At 45.0% G+C, this 26,992-nt stretch overlaps 1 protein-coding gene across 1 annotated transcript; it reads right to left on the bottom strand.

Moving 5' to 3' along the window:
• Nucleotides 1-26,539, bottom strand: LOC141101368 (uncharacterized). The gene is made up of 25 exons (XM_073590440.1): nt 26,510-26,539; nt 25,999-26,100; nt 25,654-25,753; nt 25,028-25,152; nt 24,116-24,201; nt 22,944-23,076; nt 22,587-22,752; nt 22,372-22,470; nt 22,028-22,150; nt 21,769-21,878; nt 21,588-21,679; nt 21,125-21,198; nt 20,971-21,035; nt 20,594-20,638; nt 5,741-5,842; nt 5,396-5,495; nt 4,770-4,894; nt 2,329-2,494; nt 2,114-2,212; nt 1,770-1,892; nt 1,511-1,620; nt 1,330-1,421; nt 867-940; nt 336-380; nt 1-106 (listed from the first exon to the last, which is right to left on the bottom strand). The coding sequence occupies exons 1-25, from the start codon at nt 26,537-26,539 to the stop codon at nt 9-11; spliced, it is 2,484 nt and encodes an 827-aa protein (XP_073446541.1). The 3' UTR covers nt 1-8.
• Between the last annotated feature and the right edge of the window lie 453 nt (nt 26,540-26,992).

The raw sequence follows: 26,992 nt of genomic DNA, 5'->3' as shown, positions 1-26,992 counted from the left end.
CCTGTCTTTTAGATGTCTGTAGGGGAGCGGCAACAACATGTAAACACGCGGGCAGCCCTGGATAATCCGCGCCGGCAGGATGATAAGATCCGGCGGAAGATGGAACCTATGAGAAGAGAAGTAAATGTAATGTTAGTGATGGGACGCCATAGGACATGATACTACTGTGCGGTCACTGTGGCCGGACGGCAGAGGAATCTCATCACACAGAGGTCAGGGATCATCGTCAGCCTTCATACATGTCATAATCCCATCACCGACAGATGACATCTGCTCCACGTGAATTATCCTCCTTGACCGACATCACACAACATGGAGCCGATTCTCACACTTACCTCGTCTCTTTTTCCCCTTTTCCACATTTTCTGATTTTTCTTGTTCTAGAAACAAAAGCAACAACTCAGTAAGGACATATTGTTATGGGATGTGCTGTGTATCTGTGCTGTGTATAGTGGGATTGCTCTAGTCCTGACCCCTATAGTTCTGATAATCTGGTATTATATAATGGGGCAGAATCAGTCCTATACCCCGGACATGTCCTCATCTGAGAGGCATTAGATGTGTCACTAATATGGGGCGCTGAACGCCCTTTGTGCCGCCATGTGGTGCACCCCTAATGAGCGATATTCTACTATAGGAGACGATGTCTTGTTATGATGACGGAGGTTACTGGATGCTACAACGTATCACAGGATCCATGATAATAAAGTACAAAGTTACGGAAATAGAGACTGGGCCCATGGGCAACATAATTGGGATCCATGAAACATGGGTAACCTAGAAGACATATTACAAAAAAACCATGTGGAGATATTGGACTCTTGGTGGCAACAGTCACATTTTTGGTGCTATAGACATGTACATACCTGACAATGGGGACGAGGATGGCAAGCTGGTTATAGCATCATCTCTATCAGGTTCAGGAAAAGACTTTTTCTGCCTGTTTGGAAGAAGAAAAATATGTAAATCAGTATAAAAAGGATTGTCTGACCAGAAGAACACCGACTATAGGGCCTAATAGGACATATGAAAGTCTTGGGGGGGAAGGTCTCCTGCTCAAAACTACCTTCTATGGAGCAGAGCGGAATACAACTACCAAGAATGGCCGGCATGTATTACTACATATCTCCTACAGTGTGGGCAGCACTAACAATACATGACCGGCTGCAATTATGGGCTGTTATCACCAGCGGGTTCTGAAGCCATAATCACAATCACAATGACCAGTAATCATGGGGCACCTGATATTATGGTATTTATGTCCTATATTTGGTGTTGTGCACATAGATCATCCTGGAGGCCCCAGTAATGACCCCATAATCTACTCACATTCCTGGGATGTTTATGTCTGATGCTGGGGTACACACTAGAGGGGACTTGGGATCCTCGTTGTTTGTTATCCTGGTAGCAATGGTACAGAGCTAAATATGGATAAAAATAAGACATTAATTTATTTTTTACTTTTAGATGTCATTTTTAAATATTCTGAATCTATTGATCACAAACTTACTTTAGAAAGCCTTTCAGAGGATGATGTGAAATTTTGGAAGTAAAGGCTCTCATTGTCCACACTTGTGTCCTCTTCCTCTGAGACCATTTGATTGTCTGGATCAGCGTGATCTACAAGACATATATAATGACATATTGTTAGAGGTTGTCACTATGGCACAGTCACCATTTATAACAAATATTAATAGGAACCGATTGTCCCATATTAAGGAAGATGAGACAAACAGCCGCTTAGCCTAGATGACGTGTTATCTACTTACTGATAAATAAGCTGGTGTCCACGTCCGACACAAGCTGAGGAATGTACTCTGGCTTCTGACTTAGAAGGTTGTCAAAATCTATGTCACTCAGAAATGGATGACTCTTGATCTCAAACGCTCCTCCTAGAAATGGAAAAACAAAAGTGATGCGGACGTTGTCAGAGACTACTTCATATCTGAACAGTTTACCTTAATCTGAATTACTGATATGACCGAAGGAAATAGACTGAAAGTCATAGTATGAGAACTAGAAATAGGCAAGCAGATAGAGAAATGCTGATCCTCGAGGACATGAGCCTTGAGACCTTGTAAGAAGTGAATATTAATACTATTACATCTGTTACCTGTCCCAATTCTTTGTGCAGGGTTTGTTCTCAGCAGGTCATTGATGAGGTCCTGAGCATCGGGGGGAGGAGCGCAATCCCAGTCCCAATTTATGTCTCCTGTTATATAGAAAATTACAGAAAATAAAACCTCTGTATTGGACTGCAAGGTAAAGCAAAGGAAATAACTAAACCCATGTAACCAGGCAAAGCAATGATGGGATTATTCTACTTACCACCGACAATATTGTCATGCAGCTCAGTTAGGGTATCTCCGTGAAATGGTACATATCCCAGAAGAAGTCTATGCAGGATTATCCCCATTGACCACCAGTCGGCAGGTCTTCCATAGCCTTTCTTCAGGATGATTTCTGGGGCCATGTAAGATGGGGTGCCACATTCCTGGAAACCGACAGAAGATAGTGATCAGAATCGATGAAATGATTATCATGACAAGTACTTGCCATAAAAACACAATAACAGAAGATAAAATATCAGTGAAAAAATTGTCTAGAAATGAAGAACGTAGAGAAGAGACAATAGTGTGATGAGATGTGTAAAGAACAAGCTAAGTTCCTGTAAGTGATGCCGACCTCACGGTCCTGGAACTCTCTGGTGATGTCCTCCACTGATTCTTTGTGGGTGTTGGTTTTTGGTGTCATGACACCAACTGTTGAAAGCCCAAAATCTGCGACTTTAATGTGTCCGGTAGGTGTAATCAGGAGGCTGTGGAAGAGAAGATGGATTTAGTCTCACAGGCAATAAATGATAACTTCCCACCATTATTATACTACAGGGTGCACTTACTTCTCTGGCTTCAGGTCTCTATGCACCACACCATAGCTGTGCAGGTATTCCACAGCAACAACCGCTTCTGCAAAGTACAGGTGGGCCAAGGGGACAGATAAAGGACCCCTGGTGGTTAGAAGGGTCTCACAGTCTCCACCTATAGAAGAAAGGAAATATGAGCGGTGAGCGGTTTGTACAGCAGATCACCACGATGTATCCTGAAAAGTGAGCGGAGACATCGGGGCAGGAGAGATTATATACACATGTCATGTATAGTATTCGGAATATTAGTCTGAGGTCGTGGTGAAATGTCGTCCATGTCACTAATAACGTGATCTGACATCTGGTCTACAGCTGGAGATACTGACGTGCTCAGTGCGGACATACAGGGACATCACACACATCAATGACTTTCCGTAATACCTATAGTGAATGCTCAGTGGGGATGTGACCGTCCACGGGGACAAGTCCTAATGATAGGAGCGGTGATAAGATGTCAGCAGACATGGGCTGAACACAATACATGGACATGTCCTACCTCCTACATACTCCATGACCATACACAGGTGAGATCTGCTAGAGAAGGAGCAGAGCATGGAGGTCACAAAGGGACAATCAGCGAATGTCAGGATGTCCCTCTCCAGAAAGGCCCCTTCCACGTCTTTTGGAGTCTTCATGTTCTTCTTGGCCATTTTCTTCATGGCAAAGATCTTCTGTGAGTCTTTATGGCGAACTAAGCAGACGGCCCTGGAGAGAAGGAGAAGCCATGGTTTATAATGAATCCTTATTAACAGTCCGGTGATTTGGGACAGATCAGTTTGCTCCACTGCTTATAACGGAGCTGAATAGTGACAATTAGATGTGGACAGTGGTGTGGACTCAGATCATGTCCCTATGATAACACTGAATGGCCGAGCACAGAGGCTGAAGCCTTGTCATAGGGAACCCTGAGAAATGTGGACTAGGCCAATCTCACCCAAAAGATCCGCTGCTGATCAGCTTGGATGTTTCGTAGTCGCTCATCTGCGGCTTTCTCGCCGGGATCAATGATTCCATCAAGTTCTATAAAAGAAGAAGAAGAAATGATATTAAGATCTAGAAGCTGCAGGAAAACATCTCCAGATGCAGAAACGTCTCCTCCTATATTGTGTCCCCGCTGATGTGCACTGATCCGATGTAGGGAGGATACGAGCTGGACGCTCCGCAGACACAGATGTCATATAAGGGGGGTCCTCCATACACCGGAATCATTGTACAGTGATAGATAATGTGGGAGATCCCACAGATGAGAACTTACAGGGAATGTGTCAGCAGGTTTCTGCTATGTATTCTGAGAGCAGCATGATGTAGGGGCTGAGACCCTGATACCAGGGATGTGTCATTTATCAGGCTGTGTAGTGTTGTGTCAATAAAATCAGTGTTTAATCAGCAGGAAATTATCACTAGAGGACCATCTGTCTTGTGCCATGAAGTCCAATTGCTCTATGTAACCCACCCCCACCACTGATTGGCAGATTTCTTCTTATGCGCAATGTACACAGAAAGCATCCAATCACTGGTGTGGGTGGGGTTATACACAAACAGCATCCAATCACTGGTGTGGACGGGGTTATAGACAAAAAGCAGCCAATCACTCGTGTGGGTGGGGTTATATATGAAGTAATGGATACATCTCTGGAATCAGGGTCTCTGCCTCTATATCAGGCTGCTCTCAGATGGGAGCAAAAACCTTCTGACAGATTCTCTATATTATAAATGATATTATCTAATGCAATAGTGTCATCTCCTCTTAGAATAGAGACGTCCCCTGGTTATATGGGGATAATACTGGACGGGTCTCACACCCCATGATCAGTGACACACAGACATCTCCCTCTATAATACTTACATCGTCAGGTTCTTGGATCTCCGGGATCTCTAAGATTACACTGTCAGGATCCACCAGCTCAGTTGTTTCTAAAATAGTTAGTGATAAAACGATGAAGAAATACAGTAGATTAGAGGATATTAATCCTACAGACATAACTCAGCGATATAACGGAGAAATGACAAGACGCCTGTAAATGGGATTAACCCTCGCTATAGGGGGATTCTGAGTATGGGAACGTCCGGCGCATCCATAGATAAGTGTCATGTAATGATGGAGGACCCCAATCTCCACATGAATGAGGATCCCATCGCCCTCACTGCACATGTGAGTGATGGGAAGAAAACCGAAGCATAGGAGCCATATGCAAATTAGCCTGGAGGTGCACTGGGGCGTGTCACTGCACTCAGACTTCTTCCACGCCCCCAGGGCGCATCCATCCTGATTTCTTTATGACTTCTACATTAGATTTCTCCTGACTGGCACATTGGACATCTGGAAGAAATGTGAGAAAATGTCCTGTACAGTCCTCCCGCTCCTCCCATATGTAACATGTGCTGCCAGGTTCCCATTACACAGAGTGGAAAGAGTAAATGTTCTCTATAATATCCGGATATTTCTTGTAGAAGGTTGTGTGATCGGCTCACCTGTGGTCAGATCGCTGCTCGGCCCCGGCTGACTCGTATTAGGGTCAGGGGTTTCGGTGGTCACATTTTGCCCATCTTTGGTGTCGCCTTCTGGTGTCTCCTGATAGATAGAATATATAGAATTAACATGTGGAACCTTCCACTAAATCACCAAACACATAAATCAGGAAGGACTAAACCTGCATTTACAGACGCACCGCCTGTAACTACAGATCAGGCGCCATCATGAGGGCTTTTCTCAGAACGTTCTCTCAGATCTGACACCAGATCTTCTGATATCTGACTGGTGATCTGGAGAAGATCAGAAAACAAGGACGTGTGATAGAGAAGATGATGGCTCCTTACCAGGCGATCTGATGAGCGGGCCGGACCTTCCAGGACACACAGGACTTTTTCAGCCAGTTCTTTAATAAGAGATAAATCTCCATGTTGAGATCTATTTTCAGCCTATAAAGAAGAAAAGAAACAAAAATGAAATTCTGAGATGAGAAAGGTGACAATGGAGGCGGCCATTGTATGTGAGGTCTGCTCCTCTCTCTGCAGATACCACGACTGCACATCTGGGGACTCGTCCTGTGTTATATTGGAGGAATGAAGAAGCTTCTATCCCACCATTATTATCCAGTATTGTGGAGATGTGTGCGGAGCGTCCGCCATTTACCTGCTGTAGTAATGTCCTGATGTTCTGGGGTAAATCCGTCAGATACTCTGAGGTGAGATGACCTCGGTGGTATTTGGTCAGGCAGTCCCTTACTAGCCCCACCACCAGCCGGTGAGTGAAGCTGAGGACGCCATCGGGTGGTAGAAGCACAATCTCAGGGCGATTGGTGGTAAGAATCTCCCATAGTGCTTCTACCTGAAGATTGTCCAAAAGGAAATCAGTCATAGTGAAAAACTGCAAGTGCTCAGTCACTAAGGAGCCAACAATGGCAGCCGTGACCCTGTGTACATTGTATAAGTAGACTGCGGGCGGTGATGTCATAATGCATAGTGATGTCATAATAGCTCACCTTCTCCAGTGATGTCATAATGGCAGACCATCTCATAATGGCTGGTGATGTCACCATGGAATCTTGTGATGGAATGTTCTAGGGTGGCTTTGAACAAATACATGCTGCCCAGCAATATTTAAAATGTGTGAGGGCTCATACTGTATATAGGGGCTATGTGATGGCTCAGCTGTTTATAGGTGGCAGTTTGTGGGCTCATACTGTATATAGGGGGCTGTGTGTGGGCTCATAGTGTATATTGGGGCTATGCGATGGCTCTTACTATATGTAGGGGGCTATGTATGGGCTTATACTGTATATAGGGGGATGTTAGGGTACTTTACTTCTGCTTAATATTAAGTGATAAAATTAATAAGCCTAGAAGCCTGAGAATGAATGGAGCTGCGGTCAGATATCCCACCTGCTCCATTTTATAATGTGGATAAGTTTCCTATCAATTATTAAACTTTCTCATTCTTCCGATCGATGCAGTTTCTAATGGTCGGACCTAAGTGATCACCTATCCTGTGGAGCCCATGGATCAGTGATAACTTGTTTTAACCAAAGAACCCCATTAATGTAAACTACTGTAATTATACTTCGCAGTTATGGGGGCGCACAGCAGATGTGCAGGAGCCGCCTGTGCTTTACAGTTGATGGTCCACTATAATGGGGATAATGACTGACAGATATTTGCATATAGCTGTAGGGTGGGCCCCTAGAGTCCATTCCCCTGGTGGGCCCCAGACACCCCAGTCCGACCCTGGACAGAAGTGATTACAGACTGCAGGGAGAAAATCAGACAGACATTAGATTGTATACTCACATTTTGATAATTCAGAGTCTTCAAAGAAGATGCAATGGCTTCTAATCACTTCCAGAGTCTGGAGAGTTCTGGACTTCCAGTGCCCACGCCCGCTTTTTATACAGCTTTGTTTGGGGGGTGGCTTAAACCAGTTCCTGAACATGTTTACTCAGAAAAACGCATGCGTACGCAAATGCAAGCATACGCATGTCCTTGCGTACTTATGCCTTCCCATAGACGGTAATGTGTTGTTTTGACGCACTCCATCTGCAAGTGTCCGCATGCGTTTGGCTGCGGATATTTGACGTCTCCAAAACTGCAACATGTTGCGTTAGCCGCGCCCCGCTGCACACCGCAAAACGACGCATGCGTATGCATCCGCAGGTGAACGCATGCAAACGCATGTCTCTGCGTACACCATGTTAAAGATATGCACGCAGGGCACATGCGAATGTATGCGGTTGAAACGCTGCGTACACAGACGCAAATGTGAAAGCAGCCTAATCCGATGCCTCCATATAATTGTAATTCCCCTTTACGTCCTCCCATCCAGTGACCTGGTAATAAAAATGAACTAAGTCTCCCCTCTCCCACAACAAGTGGTGCTGTCTTTGTGCCTGCGGCCTGTAGCTCCGACTCCGGCGGTGCGATGAAGTGATGTCATTGCACTGGAGAAGTAATTCAGGCATGTGCTCATGTAAGATAACAGCAGGTACGCAGGATGCAGTGACGAGACGCGAGACTGGGTGAACTTTGGCTAAGGAAACTTTTATAAATTTGAGCCACTAGGGCTATGCTTAGCAACCAAAAGCAACAATAAAAGATTTTGTCCTCGCAGGGACTATGCACGAACAAGCACTTTAACTGAGAACACGACTAGTCCGGCAACAGCCGGTTGCTATAGGGCCGCGATATGGCCGACTACGCGTCCTTATTTAGTAAAGTGTCAATTATCCGTCCTGACGTCCCTCAGCGTTGCTGATGGGGCTGCGTTGGCGTCGCAGCCACGGGGCCCAGCTGCTGAAGATCTGTCGTAATCTTCGGGCGCCCCAACACCCATGAGGAGTTGGGGCACAACAGGCCTTGAAGGAGTCCTGGAGTTGGGGCACAACAGGCCCTGAAGGAGGCCTGGAGTTGGGGCACAACAGGCCCTGAAGGAGGCCTGGAGTTGGGGCACAACAGGCCCTGAAGGAGGCCTGGAGTTGGGGCACAACAGGCCCTGAAGGAGGCCTGGAGTTGGGGCACAACAGACCCTGAAGGAGGCCTTTGTTGAGGTAACCCCTGTTAAAAAAGCGGGGTTCGGCTTATCAGCAAGTTTTATGAGACTCTCGTCTCCAAACTGGGTTGAGTCGCAGTTCCCAGGAGTGGCGGTTGGCAGGCCACGCGCACGGCTTGTGAAAAATGAGGATGAATGAACTCATGGAGATCAACATCCAGCACTGCGGAGACACCATCACATGTTTCTCAACGCAGTGATTCTAGAGCAATGCCCCCATCCCTTATGGGAAATATGCAAAAACATGCAAAACACAAGCCGCGGAGACACCATTGCATGTTTCTCAATGCAAGCAATGACTAGCCAGGTCTTTCCCCGGGAAGAAACAACCACGGGAAGGGCAGTCTCCAATGAAGGAAACCACCTATGCCAAAACATGGTATCCATCCACAGACAGCTGTTTCGGGGTATTGCCCCTCATCAGTGTGGAGTAGGAAACTGGCTTGGACCTATCCGAAGAGTTCCCCTGTAGGCGGGGAGTAAGCCCCAACTGCCGACTGCAGCGGGGTGGCGTCCACTGCGGCCCACGATGAAGAGGCTGCAGCCGTGGACTGAGGCGGGGCGGCAGCGTGCAGGCCGCCGCGGGCTGGAGTGAAGTGGCAGCGGCTGCGAGGTGCGGCGGATCAGCCGCAACAGACCGGAGCACAGCGGTAACGGCTGCAGACGACCGTGGGCGGGGAGCGGCGCCAGATTGGAGTAAAGCACAAGTCTCTTGTCGGTAGGTTCGTCACTTACTCTCCACAGGCCGCTGAAGGTCTCCCCTCTGATCAACTTCTGTCACTCTGGCTCTCGACCTCCCACGGTTTCTTGCTCCGTGTCTTCCTCTCTGCCAACTGACTCCCCTGCGTGCTCCCTGTCCCTTTTATACTCGCCCCTCCCCTTGCTGTCCTTTCACTCTCAGCAGTCCACTCTCCTCCTTTGTTCCCCGGGTACTGTTTCCTTAGGAACCCAGATGGTGGTCCCCTTGGTTCCGGCCCGGACACTCTGCGGGGGCCCTCCTCCCTACACTGCGAGGACTGGCGGAAGCCGGGGCATGGTGCTCCATAGAATATATGGACAGACAGGACGGAGCACACGGTGGGATGTATATAGAGATTTAATATGTGTACGCTCATTTCAATTTAGACAAGTGAATTAATTACATTTTATAATATTTATCTGGGATGAGAAATTTTTACACTTAGCGGGAAACAATTTGAGGAGGCGAAGGCTCGTAAAGTGCGTGCCACACCTAGAGCACTACCTTGAGCACATGATGGGAAGTTATGTCAGATAGCGCTATCAACCTGCCAATATGGGGCTAAACCTGCAGGTCGCATTCACTATTACAGGTAAGCGTGCAATCTGTGAAAAACACTAGTGCTAATCATATGCAGCAAATATACGTGAATAAGCTCTTATTTGGAGCGCTGTCTGCCTTTTCTATATTTTATACAGTGGACCTCACTTCGGTGACCAGGGGTTCGCATCCAATATTCCACGGAGCGGCTGTTATTATTTTAAAAATATATTTTTCTATCTAATTGTACCCAATTACTATTTTCATCTTTATGTATCTCATTTTCTATGTTATCTATGTCAGATAAATACATTTATTTTACTATCTATCTCATTTTTATCAATCAATTTCATATCTACAACCCCGAATCAAAATAAGTTGTGACAGGTTTAATAGAAGCCTGGGAAAGTAAGTGGAAGTAATAAAAAACAAGGGTCAATTTCTAACTAAATCACATGACTTGTGTATAAAAATAGATTGTAAGAGAGGCAGAGTCTTCCAGAAGCAAAGATGGTCAGAGGTCACCAATCTGTGAAAAGCTGGGACTAATAATTTTGGAATAATTTCAAGAAAATGTTCCTCAATGTAAAATTGTAAAGATGTTGAATATACCGCCAACAACATAAAATCATCAAATAATTCTGGAAAAATCCAAGTGCACAAGGAACAAGGTCGATGAAAACATAATTCTCCCTCTGTACAAATCACTCGTCAGACCACACTTGGAGTATTGTGTGCAATTTTGGACGCCGGTGCTCAAGAAAGACATTACTGAACTTGAAAGGGTTCAAAGGCGGGCTACTAAAATGATAAATGGAGTTGGTTCACTACAATACCCAGAAAGGTTATCAAAATTAGGTCTATTTACTCTAGAAAAGAGAAGACTTAGGGGAGACTTAATATATATGTACAAGTATATCAGAGGGCAATACAGAGATCTCTCCAATGAACTGTTTGTACCAAGGACTGTGACAAGAACAAGGGGGCATTCTCTTCGTTTGGAGGAAAGACAATTTCTGCACCAGCATAGAAGAGGGTTCTTCACGGTAAGAGCAGTGAGGCTCTGGAATTCTCTTCCTGAGGAAGTGGTGATGGCCAGCTCACTGAATGAATTTAAGAAAGGAATGGATGCTTTTCTTGTGAGTAACAGTATAGAAGGTTACGAATAACAGAATATTATAGGTAGATGGTTGACCCAGCTTAGGGGAAGGAATTTTTTTCCCTATGGAGAAAATTGGCATCTACTCTGTGGGTTTTTTGCCTTCCCCAGGATCAACAGTGCAGAACAGCTGCACTAAAAATAGGCTGAACTAGATGGACATAAGGTCTTCCTTCAGCCTTCAAAACTATGTTACTATGTTACTATGATGATCAATGCTGGATGCTCATGATCTACGGACCCTCAGGCGGCACTGCATTATATAAAGATATCATTCAGTATTGCAGATCACTGCAGTGTTTCAGGAAAACTTCCTGAAACCAATGCCTGTGATCACAGTTCACTGTGCGATCAACAAATGTAAGTGACCGCTCCATCATGTAAAGGAAAAGCCATAAATCAACATAATCCAAAAATGCTGCCATCTTCTCTGCACTCATTTATAACGGATGGAAGCAAAATGGAAAACTATGCTGTGGTCAGAAAAATCAAAATGTGAGAAGAGGAACCATCTAGCTTCTTATCGAGAAGATGGACCATCCAGCTTGTTATCAAGAAGACGGACCATCCAGCTTGTTATTGAGGAGAGGGACCATCCAGCTTGTTATTGAGAAGAGGGACCATCCAGCTTGTTATCGAGGAGGGCCATAGTGTATAGGAAAACACTAACCAGACAGACAGCGATGAAAGAAAACAACAATCATACAAATACACTTACAAAGCAACAGAGTGGGAAATGGGAGGAATAGCAAACAGAAACAAAATGTGACAGGATAAGGATAGACACGCAATCTATATAAAAACTCTCCAGCCGCCAACTCCAAACACTGAATCTTCTCCTTCACCACCAAACCAGGAAGTAAGAACTATCACTGGCAATTCCCAAGTGACATAGGTGACTATAACAGAGGGGAGTGGCCAACACAGAAAAACTGAGACAATTCAGGATGGAGAGCTCCAGGAGATCAACTGAACTGATTAACCCTTGCAATGACAGAGCAAGGCAAAACCTTCACTGTTTACCTGACATCAGCATCAACATCCCACAAAAGATCTACAGTCATATGTTAAAGTTTGGGCACCCCTATTAATGTTAACCTTTTTTCTTTATAACAATTTTGGTTTTTGCAACAGCTATTTCAGTTTCATATATCTAATAACTGATGGACTCAGTTATATTTCTGGATTCAAATGAGGTTTATTGTACTAACAGAAAATGTGCAATCTGCATTTAAACAAAATTTGACCCGTGCAAAAGTATGGGCACCCTTATCATTTTCTTGATTTGAACACTCCTAACTACTTTTTACTGACTTCCTGAAGCACTAAATTGGTTTTGTAACCTCATTGAGCTTTGAACTTCATAACCAGGTGTATCAAATCATGAGAAAAGGTATTTAAGGTGGCCACTTGCAAGTAGTTCTCCTATTTGATTCTCCTATGAAGAGTGGCATCATGGGCTCCTCAAAACAACTCTCAAATGATCTGAAAACAAAGATTAATCAACATAGCTTTTCAGGGGAAGGATACAAAAAGTTGTCTCAGAGATTTAACCTGTCAGTTTCCACTGTGAGGAACATAGTAAGGAAATGGAAGAACACAGGTACAGTTCTTGTTAAGCCCAGAAGTGGCAGGCCAAGAAAAATATCAGAAAGGCAGAGAAGAAGAATGGTGAGAACAGTCAAGGACAATCCACAGACCACCTCCAAAGACCTGCAGCATCATCTTGCTGCAGATGGTGTCACTGTGCATCGGGCAACAATACAGGGAACTTTGCACAAGGAGAAGCTGTATGGGAGAGTGATGCGAAAGAAGCCGTTTCTGCAAGCACGCCACAAACAGAGTCGCCTGAGGTATTCAAAAGCACATGTGGACAAGCCAGTTACATTTTGGAAGAAGGTCCTGTGGACTGATGAAACTAAGATTGAGTTGTTTGGTCATACAAAAAGGCGTTATGCATGGAGGCTAAAAAACACAGCATTCCAAGAAAAACACTTGCTACCCACAGAAAAATTTGGTGTAGGTTCCATCATGCTTTGGGGCTATGTGGCCAATGCCGGCAGCGGGAATCTTGTTAAAGTTGAGGGTCACATGGATTCAACTCAGTATCAGCAGATTCTTGACAATAATGTGCAAGAATCAGTGACGAAGTTGAAGTTACGCAGGGGATGGATATTTCAGCAAGACAATGATCCAAAACACCGCTCCAAATCTACTCAGACATTCTTGCAGAGGAACAATTACAATGTTCTGGAATGGCCATCCCAGTCCCCAGACCTAAATATCATTGAACATCTGTGGGATGATTTGAAGCGGGCTGTCCATGCTCGGCGACCATCAAACTTAACTGAACTGGAATTGTTTTGTAAACAGGAATGGTCACAAATACCTTCATCCAGGATCCAGGAACTCATTAATAGCTACAGGAAGCGACTAGAGGATGTTATGTTTGCAAAAGGAGGATCTATGAAATATTAATGTCACTTTTATGTTGAGGTGCCCATATTTTTGCACAGGTCAAATTTTGTTTAAATGCAGATTGCACATTTTCTGTTAGTACAATAAACCTCATTTGAATCCAGAAATATAACTGAGTCCATCAGTTATTAGATATATGAAACTGAAATAGCTGTTGCAAAAGCCAAAATTGTTATAAAGAAAAAAGGTTAACATTAATAGGGGTGCCCAAACTTTAACATATGACTGTATCTTACTGCTCTGAATGTCCTCCTCTGGACCCCTCCTTATATCCAGGGGTAGGCAGACAGGTTGGAGGGTTTTCAGGTTCCCCAGACCTGGGAGTGGTTCTTCAGAGATCAGGGCACTACAAGGGGTGATTTGCGGAACTTGGAGAGCAGAGGGGTCATGAATGGACAGTCAGGAAAAGTCAGCAGGGGTTCATCAAGAGGCATGGAAACATTCAAGCTCCAGATGGTAATTGAGCTAATGAAATTATCGGACCTTTTGTAAGGTAAATAAGACTCTAGGCCATACGGGGAATACACAGAATGAGGCAGAGCAACCAGCTCCTAAAATCAGTAAAAATATGAACAAAGACAGAATGATGCCCCACACACCATATCACAGCATCACACTTATAATGAAATAGCCAAAACCCAAAGTTAGTGGACATCACGCTTTGTCACTTGGACATGAACAGGACACATTGCAATTCACATTTTACACAAATCTCACTTTATTGGACAGTTTGGGGAAGGCTATTTTCTGTTGCCCATGATTGTGACCCGGTGCACTAGGTCCATACAGACATGGAGGTGGAGTTAGAAGTGGAGGAACAGATATAACTACATAGCCCGGACCTTAAACCCATCTTTGGGATGATTCAGAAAGCCACCAACAGTCTTTTGGCTCAACGATCACTGATTCTCACAAATGACAGAAAAAACTGACGGCACATCTAGAACTAGTCTGAATAGGTGCATACCAAAAAACAACTTGCATATCAAATAAGGAAATGGTTGCACTTAATTGCATTAAGGCATGTCAAATATGAAATATATGAAATACGAATAGCATAATGGCTTTTGTAATCTAGAAAAACATATGAGATACTTAGCACAAAATTTGGCCAAAAGATGTGAGCCCATTCACCAACGTCAAGGTGATCTCATTGAACGGGTCCCTAGACTAACTGCCTAGTGTGAACCAACCTCTGGCTAATAACATGGTAAAGCCTGTATTTATAGGAAGATAGGAACCAAAATGTGATTGGATGTAATTAAAATCACAGCCTGATGAAGGGCGGAGTGCTCAGTCAGAAAGCTAACATACAAATGAGAGAAAACACTGACGGCACATCTAGAACTAGTCTGAATAGGTGCATACCAAAAAACAGCTTACATATCAAATAATATGTAAGCTGTTTTTTGGTATTTCTGCATTGATGCCAATTTATTTTCCTAACTGAAACCACATTTCGGAGGGTTTCAGCTTTCAAAAGAATAATTTATACAACCAATGGATGAATTTAACGTCAGGTTATAAGCTTTTATTTACATAACATGGATAAGCGACATAACTTCTGTCAGGGAGTGTACTTTCTAACAAGCCCCTTTTCGTGACTTATTGATTATTGAGTCACCATAAAATAAATTTTAAAACTGTGCTCGCAAGATGATAATTAGTGGGAGACTAGTCGTGGGGGCATTGATTTCCCCAGACCAATTCTCCTACTAATCATGTAATCACACCCCTGACAGTGCGTAGTGACGCCGGGTGTATGCTCCTCGGCATCATCAGCGCAGCAGTGACACTAGTCCAGAAATCTCGAGGACTTCTTAATTCACAGATTTTTGGTTTCCGTGGACCTGTGGTTGAAGTTTGTCAAACTTGATCTAAATGGATGTATGACTCGTTCTGTATCAAGGAAGGAGATGAATGGAAGAAGGCAAACACGAGGGTCACTACGAATATCTTCCGATGACTTTCGGACTGAGTAACCCACCTGCTGTTTTTCTGAATTTTTCAATGACGTATTCTGGAATATAAGTGGTCGATATGAGGTTGTCATCTTGGTTTATTCACCAGATTATGAGTCAAGCATCTGACATGTACGTAACTGTGGTCCAAAGACTCGGAAACAATTCATTACTTGCAAAATGAAAAAATATATTTTTCCTAGAGCTTATCTTGTCCTCCAAAAATATTCTGAATGGACGTTCAAAGGTTTATTAAGGATTTGATTAAATCAAATTACCATTTCTTAGCATTTGCAAATTACTATCGTAAATTACAATTTTTTCCAAGATTGACTTAACTAAAAAAGAAAAAAAGTGTCTGAGGTGGTCAAATGAAAATTTGAGGCCTTCACACAGTTAATGCATCTCATCTGGCCCGCTTTTGGTTCACCTTGACCTTCAATGTCCTATTGTAGTAGAGGTTGATGCCTCAGTGGCTGGAGTTGGAACGATGTTACCATAGGGTACATCGTGCGCTTATTTTTCAATTAAAGGAATTACAATAACGGTAATCAAGAATTGTTGGCAATGAGAAATTCTGTCATTTCCTAGAAGGAGCTAAACATAAAGTCACAGTCATCACCGACCAAAATCTGAACCAGCCTAGAGTCTAAACTTTACAGTACACAAGATAGATGGGCTTTGTTCTTTTCGAGATTGCATTTTATGGTGACATTAAGACCTGGTACTAAATAGTTAAAAGCAAAATTTTTTCTTGTCTTTGGCCTCATTCAAGTGCTAATTAAATGGTCTGAGTGTCATCAGTGTTTTGGATCTGTGTTTCATTAGTGTTTGGACAGTGTCCGTTTTTTATCATCAGTGTTTTGTTTCTACATTTGAATAGATAAATATATTACAAAGCTTCTCCTATCCTTTGTAATGTTCATTACATGCAGCACCGCGATCCATGATTTTCATACCTATAGACTTGTATTGGTACTTTTCATCTGTGACACTGAAAAAAAGACAGACATCTCCATGATCTTTACACAGACACTTGGTCCACAAAAAAAACACAGACATGTGAGCAGCCTCATAGAATATAATGGGTACTTGTTCTATTCATAAAAGTCATGGACAGAACATTGCGTGAAAATCGGATGTCTGAATCAGGCCTGTCCGATTTGTGCGTATCAGTGCTATCCATGTTTTTCACTCGTACCCATGATATTCTATGTGACCAATTACATGTCCACTTTATCCTCGGAGTGGCCAGCGGCAAATATCAGAGACATGTCAATGCATCCGTGAAAAAAAGGACCACGCCCTAATGACTCTGTCTTTGCAGATCACTCTTGGATAAATAATATATTTCAAATTGTAGCCAGAGATTTTCAGTGGGCGACCGTGGCTAGTGACTGTAAGGAATATGTGTTCCAGCCAAAATGCCCCAAACCCGTCCTGCTGGACTACTCCGGCCCTTGACCATTACTTAAAATCCCTGGACCTATTTCACCATTGAGTATCTTACTGATCTGCCAACTATCGTTTACTTGGGTAGTGGTGGACATATTTAGCAAATGGTGACACATCCGCATGGTATTATAGAAGACATTGTGTCCGATCAGTGTACTCAATTCATTTCCAATATCTGGAAGACATTCTGAAATAAATTCAGTTTTAAGTTGGCTTGTTCCTCTTCCTTCCATCCATAGACAAACGGTCAGACAGAATTGGCTGACCAGACGCTAATCTTCGAGGCTATGTCTCTGATCATGTCTGTAATCTTGGGTATCATCTTCATTTTGCTTCTTTTTCAACCTTCAAGTTGGATGCTGTGGAAACTGATAAATCTGTATAGATAACGTATATATGGTCTTAAGAGTTTTCAGTGTATGGTCCGACCGTCTTTATAATAAACTAGCTGAAGAGCGCGGCACTGCCCGGGCATAGCAACTAACTGTGGTTAGTTATAACAAATTATAATTATCCTCCATCCCATAGTCCCGTACCCATATACCCAACATACCTATCCTCCATCCCGTAGTCGAGTGCCCATATACCCATCACACATCCTCCATCCCATAGTCCCGTGCCCATATACCCAACATACATATCCTCCATCCCATAGTCCCGTGCCCATATACCCATCATACATCCTCTATTCCATAGTCCCGTGCCCATATACCCAACATACATATCCTCCATCCCATAGTCCCGTGCCCATATACCCATCACACATCCTCTATTCCATAGTCCCATGCCCATATACCCATCATACATCCTCTATTCCATAGTCCCGTGCCCATATACCCAACATACCTATCCTCCATCCCATAGTCCCATGCCCATATACCCATCATACATCCTCCATCCCATAGTCCCATGCCCATATACCCATCACACATCCTCCATCCCATAGTCCCGTGCCCATATACCCATCATACATCCTCCATCCCATAGTCCCATGCCCATATACCCATCACACATCCTCCATCCCATAGTCCCGTGCCCATATACCCATCATACATCCTCCATCCCATAGTCCCATGCCCATATACCCATCATACATCCTCCATCCCATAGTCCCGTGCCCATATACCCATCATACATCCTCCATCCCATAGTCCAGTGCCCATATACCCATTACACATCCTCCATCCCATAGTCAACCATTATGACATCATAATGAGCGTCGGGGCTTGCAACCTATGATGACATCAGCGTCGCCATGGCAACCATTGTGACATCCTAATGATTGGCGGGGCTTGATACGCACACACTGTTTCCCCATTATGTAGATAGGGGCAAAATTGTTTGGTGAATTGCAACGCGCGGGGTTAAAATTTCACCTCACAGCAAAGCTTAGGACGCTCTCGGGGTCCAGACGTGTGACTGTGCCAAATTTTGTGGCTGTAGCTGCGACGGTGCGGATGCCAATCCCGGACATACACACACATACATACATACACACTTTGAGCTTTATATATTAGATGAGTGATTGCGCCCCCTTCAGGCGTGCGCTTGGATTACAAACCACGCAATGGGGTGTAACCACGCACCAGACTGGCCTCGCAATGAGGTGTAACCACGCACCAGACCGGCCTCGCAATGAGGTGTAACCACGCACCAGACCGGCCTCGCAATGAGGTGTAACCACGCACCAGACCGGCCTCGCAATGAGGTGTAACCACGCACCAGACCGGCCTCGCAATGAGGTGTAACCACGCACCAGACCGGCCTCGCAATGAGGTGTAACCACGCACCAGACCGGCCTCGCAATGAGGTGTAACCACGCACCAGACCGGCCTCGCAATGAGGTGTAACCACGCACCAGACCGGCCTCGCAATGAGGTGTAACCACGCACCAGACTGGCCTCGCAATGAGGTGTAACCACGCACCAGACTGGCCTCGCAATGAGGTGTAACCACGCACCAGACCGGCTTCGCAATGAGGTGTAACCACGCACCAGACCGGCCTCGCAATGAGGTGTAACCACGCACCAGACCGGCCTCGCAATGAGGTGTAACCACGCACCAGACCGGCCTCGCAATGAGGTGTAACCATGCACCAGACTGGCCTCGCAATGAGGTGTAACCACGCACCAGACTGGCCTCGCAATGAGGTGTAACCACGCACCAGACCGGCCTCGCAATGAGGTGTAACCACGCACCAGACCGGCCTCGCAATGAGGTGTAACCACGCACCAGACCGGCCTCGCAATGAGGTGTAACCACGCACCAGACTGGCCTCGCAATGAGGTGTAACCATGCACCAGACTGGCCTCGCAATGAGGTGTAACCACGCACCAGACCGGCCTCGCAATGAGGTGTAACCACGCACCAGACCGGCCTCGCAATGAGGTGTAACCACGCACCAGACTGGCCTCGCAATGAGGTTTAAACACGCACCAGACCGGCCTCGCAATGAGGTGTAACCACGCACCAGACTGGCCTCGCAATGAGGTGTAACCACGCACCAGACCGGCCTCGCAATGAGGTGTAACCACGCACCAGACTGGCCTCGCAATGAGGTTTAAACACGCACCAGACTGGCCTCGCAATGAGGTGTAACCACGCACCAGACCGGCCTCGCAATGAGGTGTAACCACGCACCAGACTGGCCTCGCAATGAGGTTTAAACACGCACCAGACCGGCCTCGCAATGAGGTGTAACCACGCACCAGACCGGCCTCGCAATGAGGTGTAACCACGCACCAGACCGGCCTCGCAATGAGGTGTAACCACGCACCAGACCGGCCTCGCAATGAGGTTTAAACACGCACCAGACTGGCCTCGCAATGAGGTGTAACCACGCACCAGACCGGCCTCGCAATGAGGTTTAAACACGCACCAGACTGGCCTCGCAATGAGGTGTAACCACGCACCAGACTGGCCTCGCAATGAGGTTTAAACACGCACCAGACCGGCCTCGCAATGAGGTGTAACCACGCACCAGACTGGCCTCGCAATGAGGTGTAACCACGCACCAGACTGGCGTATGTGCAGACTAACAGCAGACATAAATACCTGGTGCACCTCTCCTGCTACTCCTACCTTGTATGAAAAAGCTCTGTCGTTAATACTGTTCGGGTAGAGCTATCCGATAGCGCCATCCCTCAATGTTCCTGAGTGTAAGCTATTTCACATGGTTGAGCGCACTTGGGATCTGCCCCCAAGGCCCTGCCCATGCCCAATGTTTGGTCCGTAGACCGCGGCTAGGAGTTAGTCCCGCTTTTGTGTACAAAATTTTTGGGCTTTTACAATTGTCAAAAATCTTAATTAAAGTCTTCTTTGTACACACAGTTGACAGTAAACCATTTGGCAACGTCAGGAATAGGTCAGAAGGCCGCAGGTAGATGGTGACGGTCCTTCTATACAGCTCCAGCAGTGATGGTGGATCTGTTGGACTTCAGGGCGCTGGATGCTGAGGTTTCCCTGTCTTTTAGATGTCTGTAGGGGAGCGGCAACAACATGTAAACACGCGGGCAGCCCTGGATAATCCGCGCCGGCAGGATGATAAGATCCGGCGGAAGATGGAACCTATGAGAAGAGAAGTAAATGTAATGTTAGTGATGGGACGCCATAGGACATGATACTACTGTGCGGTCACTGTGGCCGGACGGCAGAGGAATTTAATCACACAGAGGTCAGGGATCATCGTCAGCCTTCATACATGTCATAATCCCATCACCGACAGATGACATCTGCTCCACGTGAATTATCCTCCTTGACCGACATCACACAACATGGAGCCGATTCTCACACTTACCTCGTCTCTTTTTCCTCTTTTCCACATTTTCTGATTTTTCTTGTTCTAGAAACAAAAGCAATAACTCAGTAAGGACATATTGTTATGGGATGTGCTGTGTATCTGTGCTGTGTATAGTGGGATTGCTCTAGTCCTGACCCCTATAGTTCTGATAATCTGGTATTATATAATGGGGCAGAATCAGTCCTATACCCCGGACATGTCCTCATCTGAGAGGCATTAGATGTGTCACTAATATGGGGCGCTGAACGCCCTTTGTGCCGCCATGTGGTGCACCCCTAATGAGCGATATTCTACTATAGGAGACGATGTCTTGTTATGATGACGGAGGTTACTGGATGCTACAACGTATCACAGGATCCATGATAATAAAGTACAAAGTTACGGAAATAGAGACTGGGCCCATGGGCAACATAATTGGGATCCATGAAACATGGGTAACCTAGAAGACCTATTACAAAAAAACCATGTGGAGATATTGGACTCTTGGTGGCAACAGTCACATTTTTGGTGCTATAGACATGTACATACCTGACAATGGGGACGAGGATGGCAAGCTGGTTATAGCATCATCTCTATCAGGTTCAGGAAAAGACTTTTTCTGCCTGTTTGGAAGAAGAAAAATATGTAAATCAGTATAAAAAGGATTGTCTGACCAGAAGAACACCGACTATAGGGCCTAATAGGACATATGAAAGTCTTGGGGGGGAAGGTCTCCTGCTCAAAACTACCTTCTATGGAGCAGAGCGGAATACAACTACCAAGAATGGCCGGCATGTATTACTACATATCTCCTACAGTGTGGGCAGCACTAACAATACATGACCGGCTGCAATTATGGGCTGTTATCACCAGCGGGTTCTGAAGCCATAATCACAATCACAATGACCAGTAATCATGGGGCACCTGATATTATGGTATTTATGTCCTATATTTGGTGTTGTGCACATAGATCATCCTGGAGGCCCCAGTAATGACCCCATAATCTACTCACATTCCTGGGATGTTTATGTCTGATGCTGGGGTACACACTAGAGGGGACTTGGGATCCTCGTTGTTTGTTATCCTGGTAGCAATGGTACAGAGCTAAATATGGATAAAAATAAGACATTAATTTATTTTTTACTTTTAGATGTCATTTTTAAATATTCTGAATCTATTGATCACAAACTTACTTTAGAAAGCCTTTCAGAGGATGATGTGAAATTTTGGAAGTAAAGGCTCTCATTGTCCACACTTGTGTCCTCTTCCTCTGAGACCATTTGATTGTCTGGATCAGCGTGATCTACAAGACATATATAATGACATATTGTTAGAGGTTGTCACTATGGCACAGTCACCATTTATAACAAATATTAATAGGAACCGATTGTCCCATATTAAGGAAGATGAGACAAACAGCCGCTTAGCCTAGATGACGTGTTATCTACTTACTGATAAATAAGCTGGTGTCCACGTCCGACACAAGCTGAGGAATGTACTCTGGCTTCTGACTTAGAAGGTTGTCAAAATCTATGTCACTCAGAAATGGATGACTCTTGATCTCAAACGCTCCTCCTAGAAATGGAAAAACAAAAGTGATGCGGACGTTGTCAGAGACTACTTCATATCTGAACAGTTTACCTTAATCTGAATTACTGATATGACCGAAGGAAATAGACTGAAAGTCATAGTATGAGAACTAGAAATAGGCAAGCAGATAGAGAAATGCTGATCCTCGAGGACATGAGCCTTGAGACCTTGTAAGAAGTGAATATTAATACTATTACATCTGTTACCTGTCCCAATTCTTTGTGCAGGGTTTGTTCTCAGCAGGTCATTGATGAGGTCCTGAGCATCGGGGGGAGGAGCGCAATCCCAGTCCCAATTTATGTCTCCTGTTATATAGAAAATTACAGAAAATAAAACCTCTGTATTGGACTGCAAGGTAAAGCAAAGGAAATAACTAAACCCATGTAACCAGGCAAAGCAATGATGGGATTATTCTACTTACCACCGACAATATTGTCATGCAGCTCAGTTAGGGTATCTCCGTGAAATGGTACATATCCCAGAAGAAGTCTATGCAGGATTATCCCCATTGACCACCAGTCGGCAGGTCTTCCATAGCCTTTCTTCAGGATGATTTCTGGGGCCATGTAAGATGGGGTGCCACATTCCTGGAAACCGACAGAAGATAGTGATCAGAATCGATGAAATGATTATCATGACAAGTACTTGCCATAAAAACACAATAACAGAAGATAAAATATCAGTGAAAAAATTGTCTAGAAATGAAGAACGTAGAGAAGAGACAATAGTGTGATGAGATGTGTAAAGAACAAGCTAAGTTCCTGTAAGTGATGCCGACCTCACGGTCCTGGAACTCTCTGGTGATGTCCTCCACTGATTCTTTGTGGGTGTTGGTTTTTGGTGTCATGACACCAACTGTTGAAAGCCCAAAATCTGCGACTTTAATGTGTCCGGTAGGTGTAATCAGGAGGCTGTGGAAGAGAAGATGGATTTAGTCTCACAGGCAATAAATGATAACTTCCCACCATTATTATACTACAGGGTGCACTTACTTCTCTGGCTTCAGGTCTCTATGCACCACACCATAGCTGTGCAGGTATTCCACAGCAACAACCGCTTCTGCAAAGTACAGGCGGGCCAAGGGGACAGATAAAGGACCCCTGGTGGTTAGAAGGGTCTCACAGTCTCCACCTATAGAAGAAAGGAAATATGAGCGGTGAGCGGTTTGTACAGCAGATCACCACGATGTATCCTGAAAAGTGAGCGGAGACATCGGGGCAGGAGAGATTATATACACATGTCATGTATAGTATTCGGAATATTAGTCTGAGGTCGTGGTGAAATGTCGTCCATGTCACTAATAACGTGATCTGACATCTGGTCTACAGCTGGAGATACTGACGTGCTCAGTGCGGACATACAGGGACATCACACACATCAATGACTTTCCGTAATACCTATAGTGAATGCTCAGTGGGGATGTGACCGTCCACGGGGACAAGTCCTAATGATAGGAGCGGTGATAAGATGTCAGCAGACATGGGCTGAACACAATACATGGACATGTCCTACCTCCTACATACTCCATGACCATACACAGGTGAGATCTGGTAGAGAAGGAGCAGAGCATGGAGGTCACAAAGGGACAATCAGCGAATGTCAGGATGTCCCTCTCCAGAAAGGCCCCTTCCACGTCTTTTGGAGTCTTCATGTTCTTCTTGGCCATTTTCTTCATGGCAAAGATCTTCTGTGAGTCTTTATGGCGAACTAAGCAGACGGCCCTGGAGAGAAGGAGAAGCCATGGTTTATAATGAATCCTTATTAACAGTCCGGTGATTTGTGACAGATCAGTTTGCTCCACTGCTTATAACGGAGCTGAATAGTGACAATTAGATGTGGACAGTGGTGTGGACTCAGATCATGTCCCTATGATAACACTGAATGGCCGAGCACAGAGGCTGAAGCCTTGTCATAGGGAACCCTGAGAAATGTGGACTAGGCCAATCTCACCCAAAAGATCCGCTGCTGATCAGCTTGGATGTTTCGTAGTCGCTCATCTGCGGCTTTCTCGCCGGGATCGATGATTCCATCAAGTTCTATAAAAGAAGAAGAAGAAATGATATTAAGATCTAGAAGCTGCAGGAAAACATCTCCAGATGCTGAAACGTCTCCTCCTATATTGTGTCCCCGCTGATGTGCACTGATCCGATGTAGGGAGGATACGAGCCGGACGCTCCGCAGACACAGATGTCATATAAGGGGGGTCCTCCATACACCGGAATCATTGTACAGTGATAGATAATGTGGGAGATCCCACAGATGAGAACTTACAGGGAATGTGTCAGCAGGTTTCTGCTATGTATTCTGAGAGCAGCATGATGTAGGGGCTGAGACCCTGATACCAGGGATGTGTCATTTATCAGGCTGTGTAGTGTTGTGTCAATAAAATCAGTGTTTAATCAGCAGGAAATTATCACTAGAGGACCATCTGTCTTGTGCCATGAAGTCCAATTGCTCTATGTAACCCACCCCCACCACTGATTGGCAGATTTCTTCTTATGCGCAATGTACACAGAAAGCATCCAATCACTGGTGTGGGTGGGGTTATACACAAACAGCATCCAATCACTGGTGTGGACGGGGTTATAGACAAAAAGCAGCCAATCACTCGTGTGGGTGGGGTTATATATGAAGTAATGGATACATCTCTGGAATCAGGGTCTCTGCCTCTATATCAGGCTGCTCTCAGATGGGAGCAAAAACCTTCTGACAGATTCTCTATATTATAAATGATATTATCTAATGCAATAGTGTCATCTCCTCTTAGAATAGAGACGTCCCCTGGTTATATGGGGATAATACTGGACGGGTCTCACACCCCATGATCAGTGACACACAGACATCTCCCTCTATAATACTTACATCGTCAGGTTCTTGGATCTCCGGGATCTCTAAGATTACACTGTCAGGATCCACCAGCTCAGTTGTTTCTAAAATAGTTAGTGATAAAACGATGAAGAAATACAGTAGATTAGAGGATATTAATCCTACAGACATAACTCAGCGATATAACGGAGAAATGACAAGACGCCTGTAAATGGGATTAACCCTCGCTATAGGGGGATTCTGAGTATGGGAACGTCCGGCGCATCCATAGATAAGTGTCATGTAATGATGGAGGACCCCAATCTCCACATGAATGAGGATCCCATCGCCCTCACTGCACATGTGAGTGATGGGAAGAAAACCGAAGCATAGGAGCCATATGCAAATTAGCCTGGAGGTGCACTGGGGCGTGTCACTGCACTCAGACTTCTTCCACGCCCCCAGGGCGCATCCATCCTGATTTCTTTATGACTTCTACATTAGATTTCTCCTGACTGGCACATTGGACATCTGGAAGAAATGTGAGAAAATGTCCTGTACAGTCCTCCCGCTCCTCCCATATGTAACATGTGCTGCCAGGTTCCCATTACACAGAGTGGAAAGAGTAAATGTTCTCTATAATATCCGGATATTTCTTGTAGAAGGTTGTGTGATCGGCTCACCTGTGGTCAGATCGCTGCTCGGCCCCGGCTGACTCGTATTAGGGTCAGGGGTTTCGGTGGTCACATTTTGCCCATCTTTGGTGTCGCCTTCTGGTGTCTCCTGATAGATAGAATATATAGAATTAACATGTGGAACCTTCCACTAAATCACCAAACACATAAATCAGGAAGGACTAAACCTGCATTTACAGACGCACCGCCTGTAACTACAGATCAGGCGCCATCATGAGGGCTTTTCTCAGAACGTTCTCTCAGATCTGACACCAGATCTTCTGATATCTGACTGGTGATCTGGAGAAGATCAGAAAACAAGGACGTGTGATAGAGAAGATGATGGCTCCTTACCAGGCGATCTGATGAGCGGGCCGGACCTTCCAGGACACACAGGACTTCTTCAGCCAGTTCTTTAATAAGAGATAAATCTCCATGTTGAGATCTATTTTCAGCCTATAAAGAAGAAAAGAAACAAAAATGAAATTCTGAGATGAGAAAGGTGACAATGGAGGCGGCCATTGTATGTGAGGTCTGCTCCTCTCTCTGCAGATACCACGACTGCACATCTGGGGACTCGTCCTGTGTTATATTGGAGGAATGAAGAAGCTTCTATCCCACCATTATTATCCAGTATTGTGGAGATGTGTGCGGAGCGTCCGCCATTTACCTGCTGTAGTAATGTCCTGATGTTCTGGGGTAAATCCGTCAGATACTCTGAGGTGAGATGACCTCGGTGGTATTTGGTCAGGCAGTCCCTTACTAGCCCCACCACCAGCCGGTGAGTGAAGCTGAGGACGCCATCGGGTGGTAGAAGCACAATCTCAGGGCGATTGGTGGTAAGAATCTCCCATAGTGCTTCTACCTGAAGATTGTCCAAAAGGAAATCAGTCATAGTGAAAAACTGCAAGTGCTCAGTCACTAAGGAGCCAACAATGGCAGCCGTGATAGCGAGAAACTGCAAGTGCTCAGTCACTAAGGAACCAACAATGGCAGCCGTGACCCTGTGTACATTGTATAAGTAGACTGCGGGCGGTGATGTCATAATGCATAGTGATGTCATAATAGCTCATCTTCTCCAGTGATGTCATAATGGCAGACCATCTCATAATGGCTGGTGATGTCACCATGGAATCTTGTGATGGAATGTTCTAGGGTGGCTTTGAACAAATACATGCTGCCCAGCAATATTTAAAATGTGTGAGGGCTCATACTGTATATAGGGGCTATGTGATGGCTCAGCTGTTTATAGGTGGCAGTTTGTGGGCTCATACTGTATATAGGGGGCTGTGTGTGGGCTCATAGTGTATATTGGGGCTATGGGATGGCTCTTACTATATGTAGGGGG

The sequence above is a fragment of the Dendrobates tinctorius genome, unplaced genomic scaffold, assembly GCF_039654945.1.
Source record: "Dendrobates tinctorius isolate UK_male_01 unplaced genomic scaffold, ASM3965494v1 ptg000116l, whole genome shotgun sequence".
Taxonomy (NCBI): Eukaryota; Metazoa; Chordata; class Amphibia; order Anura; family Dendrobatidae; genus Dendrobates; species Dendrobates tinctorius.
Note: the sequence above shows the minus strand (reverse complement) of the source record. Positions and strands in the feature narration are given on the sequence as shown.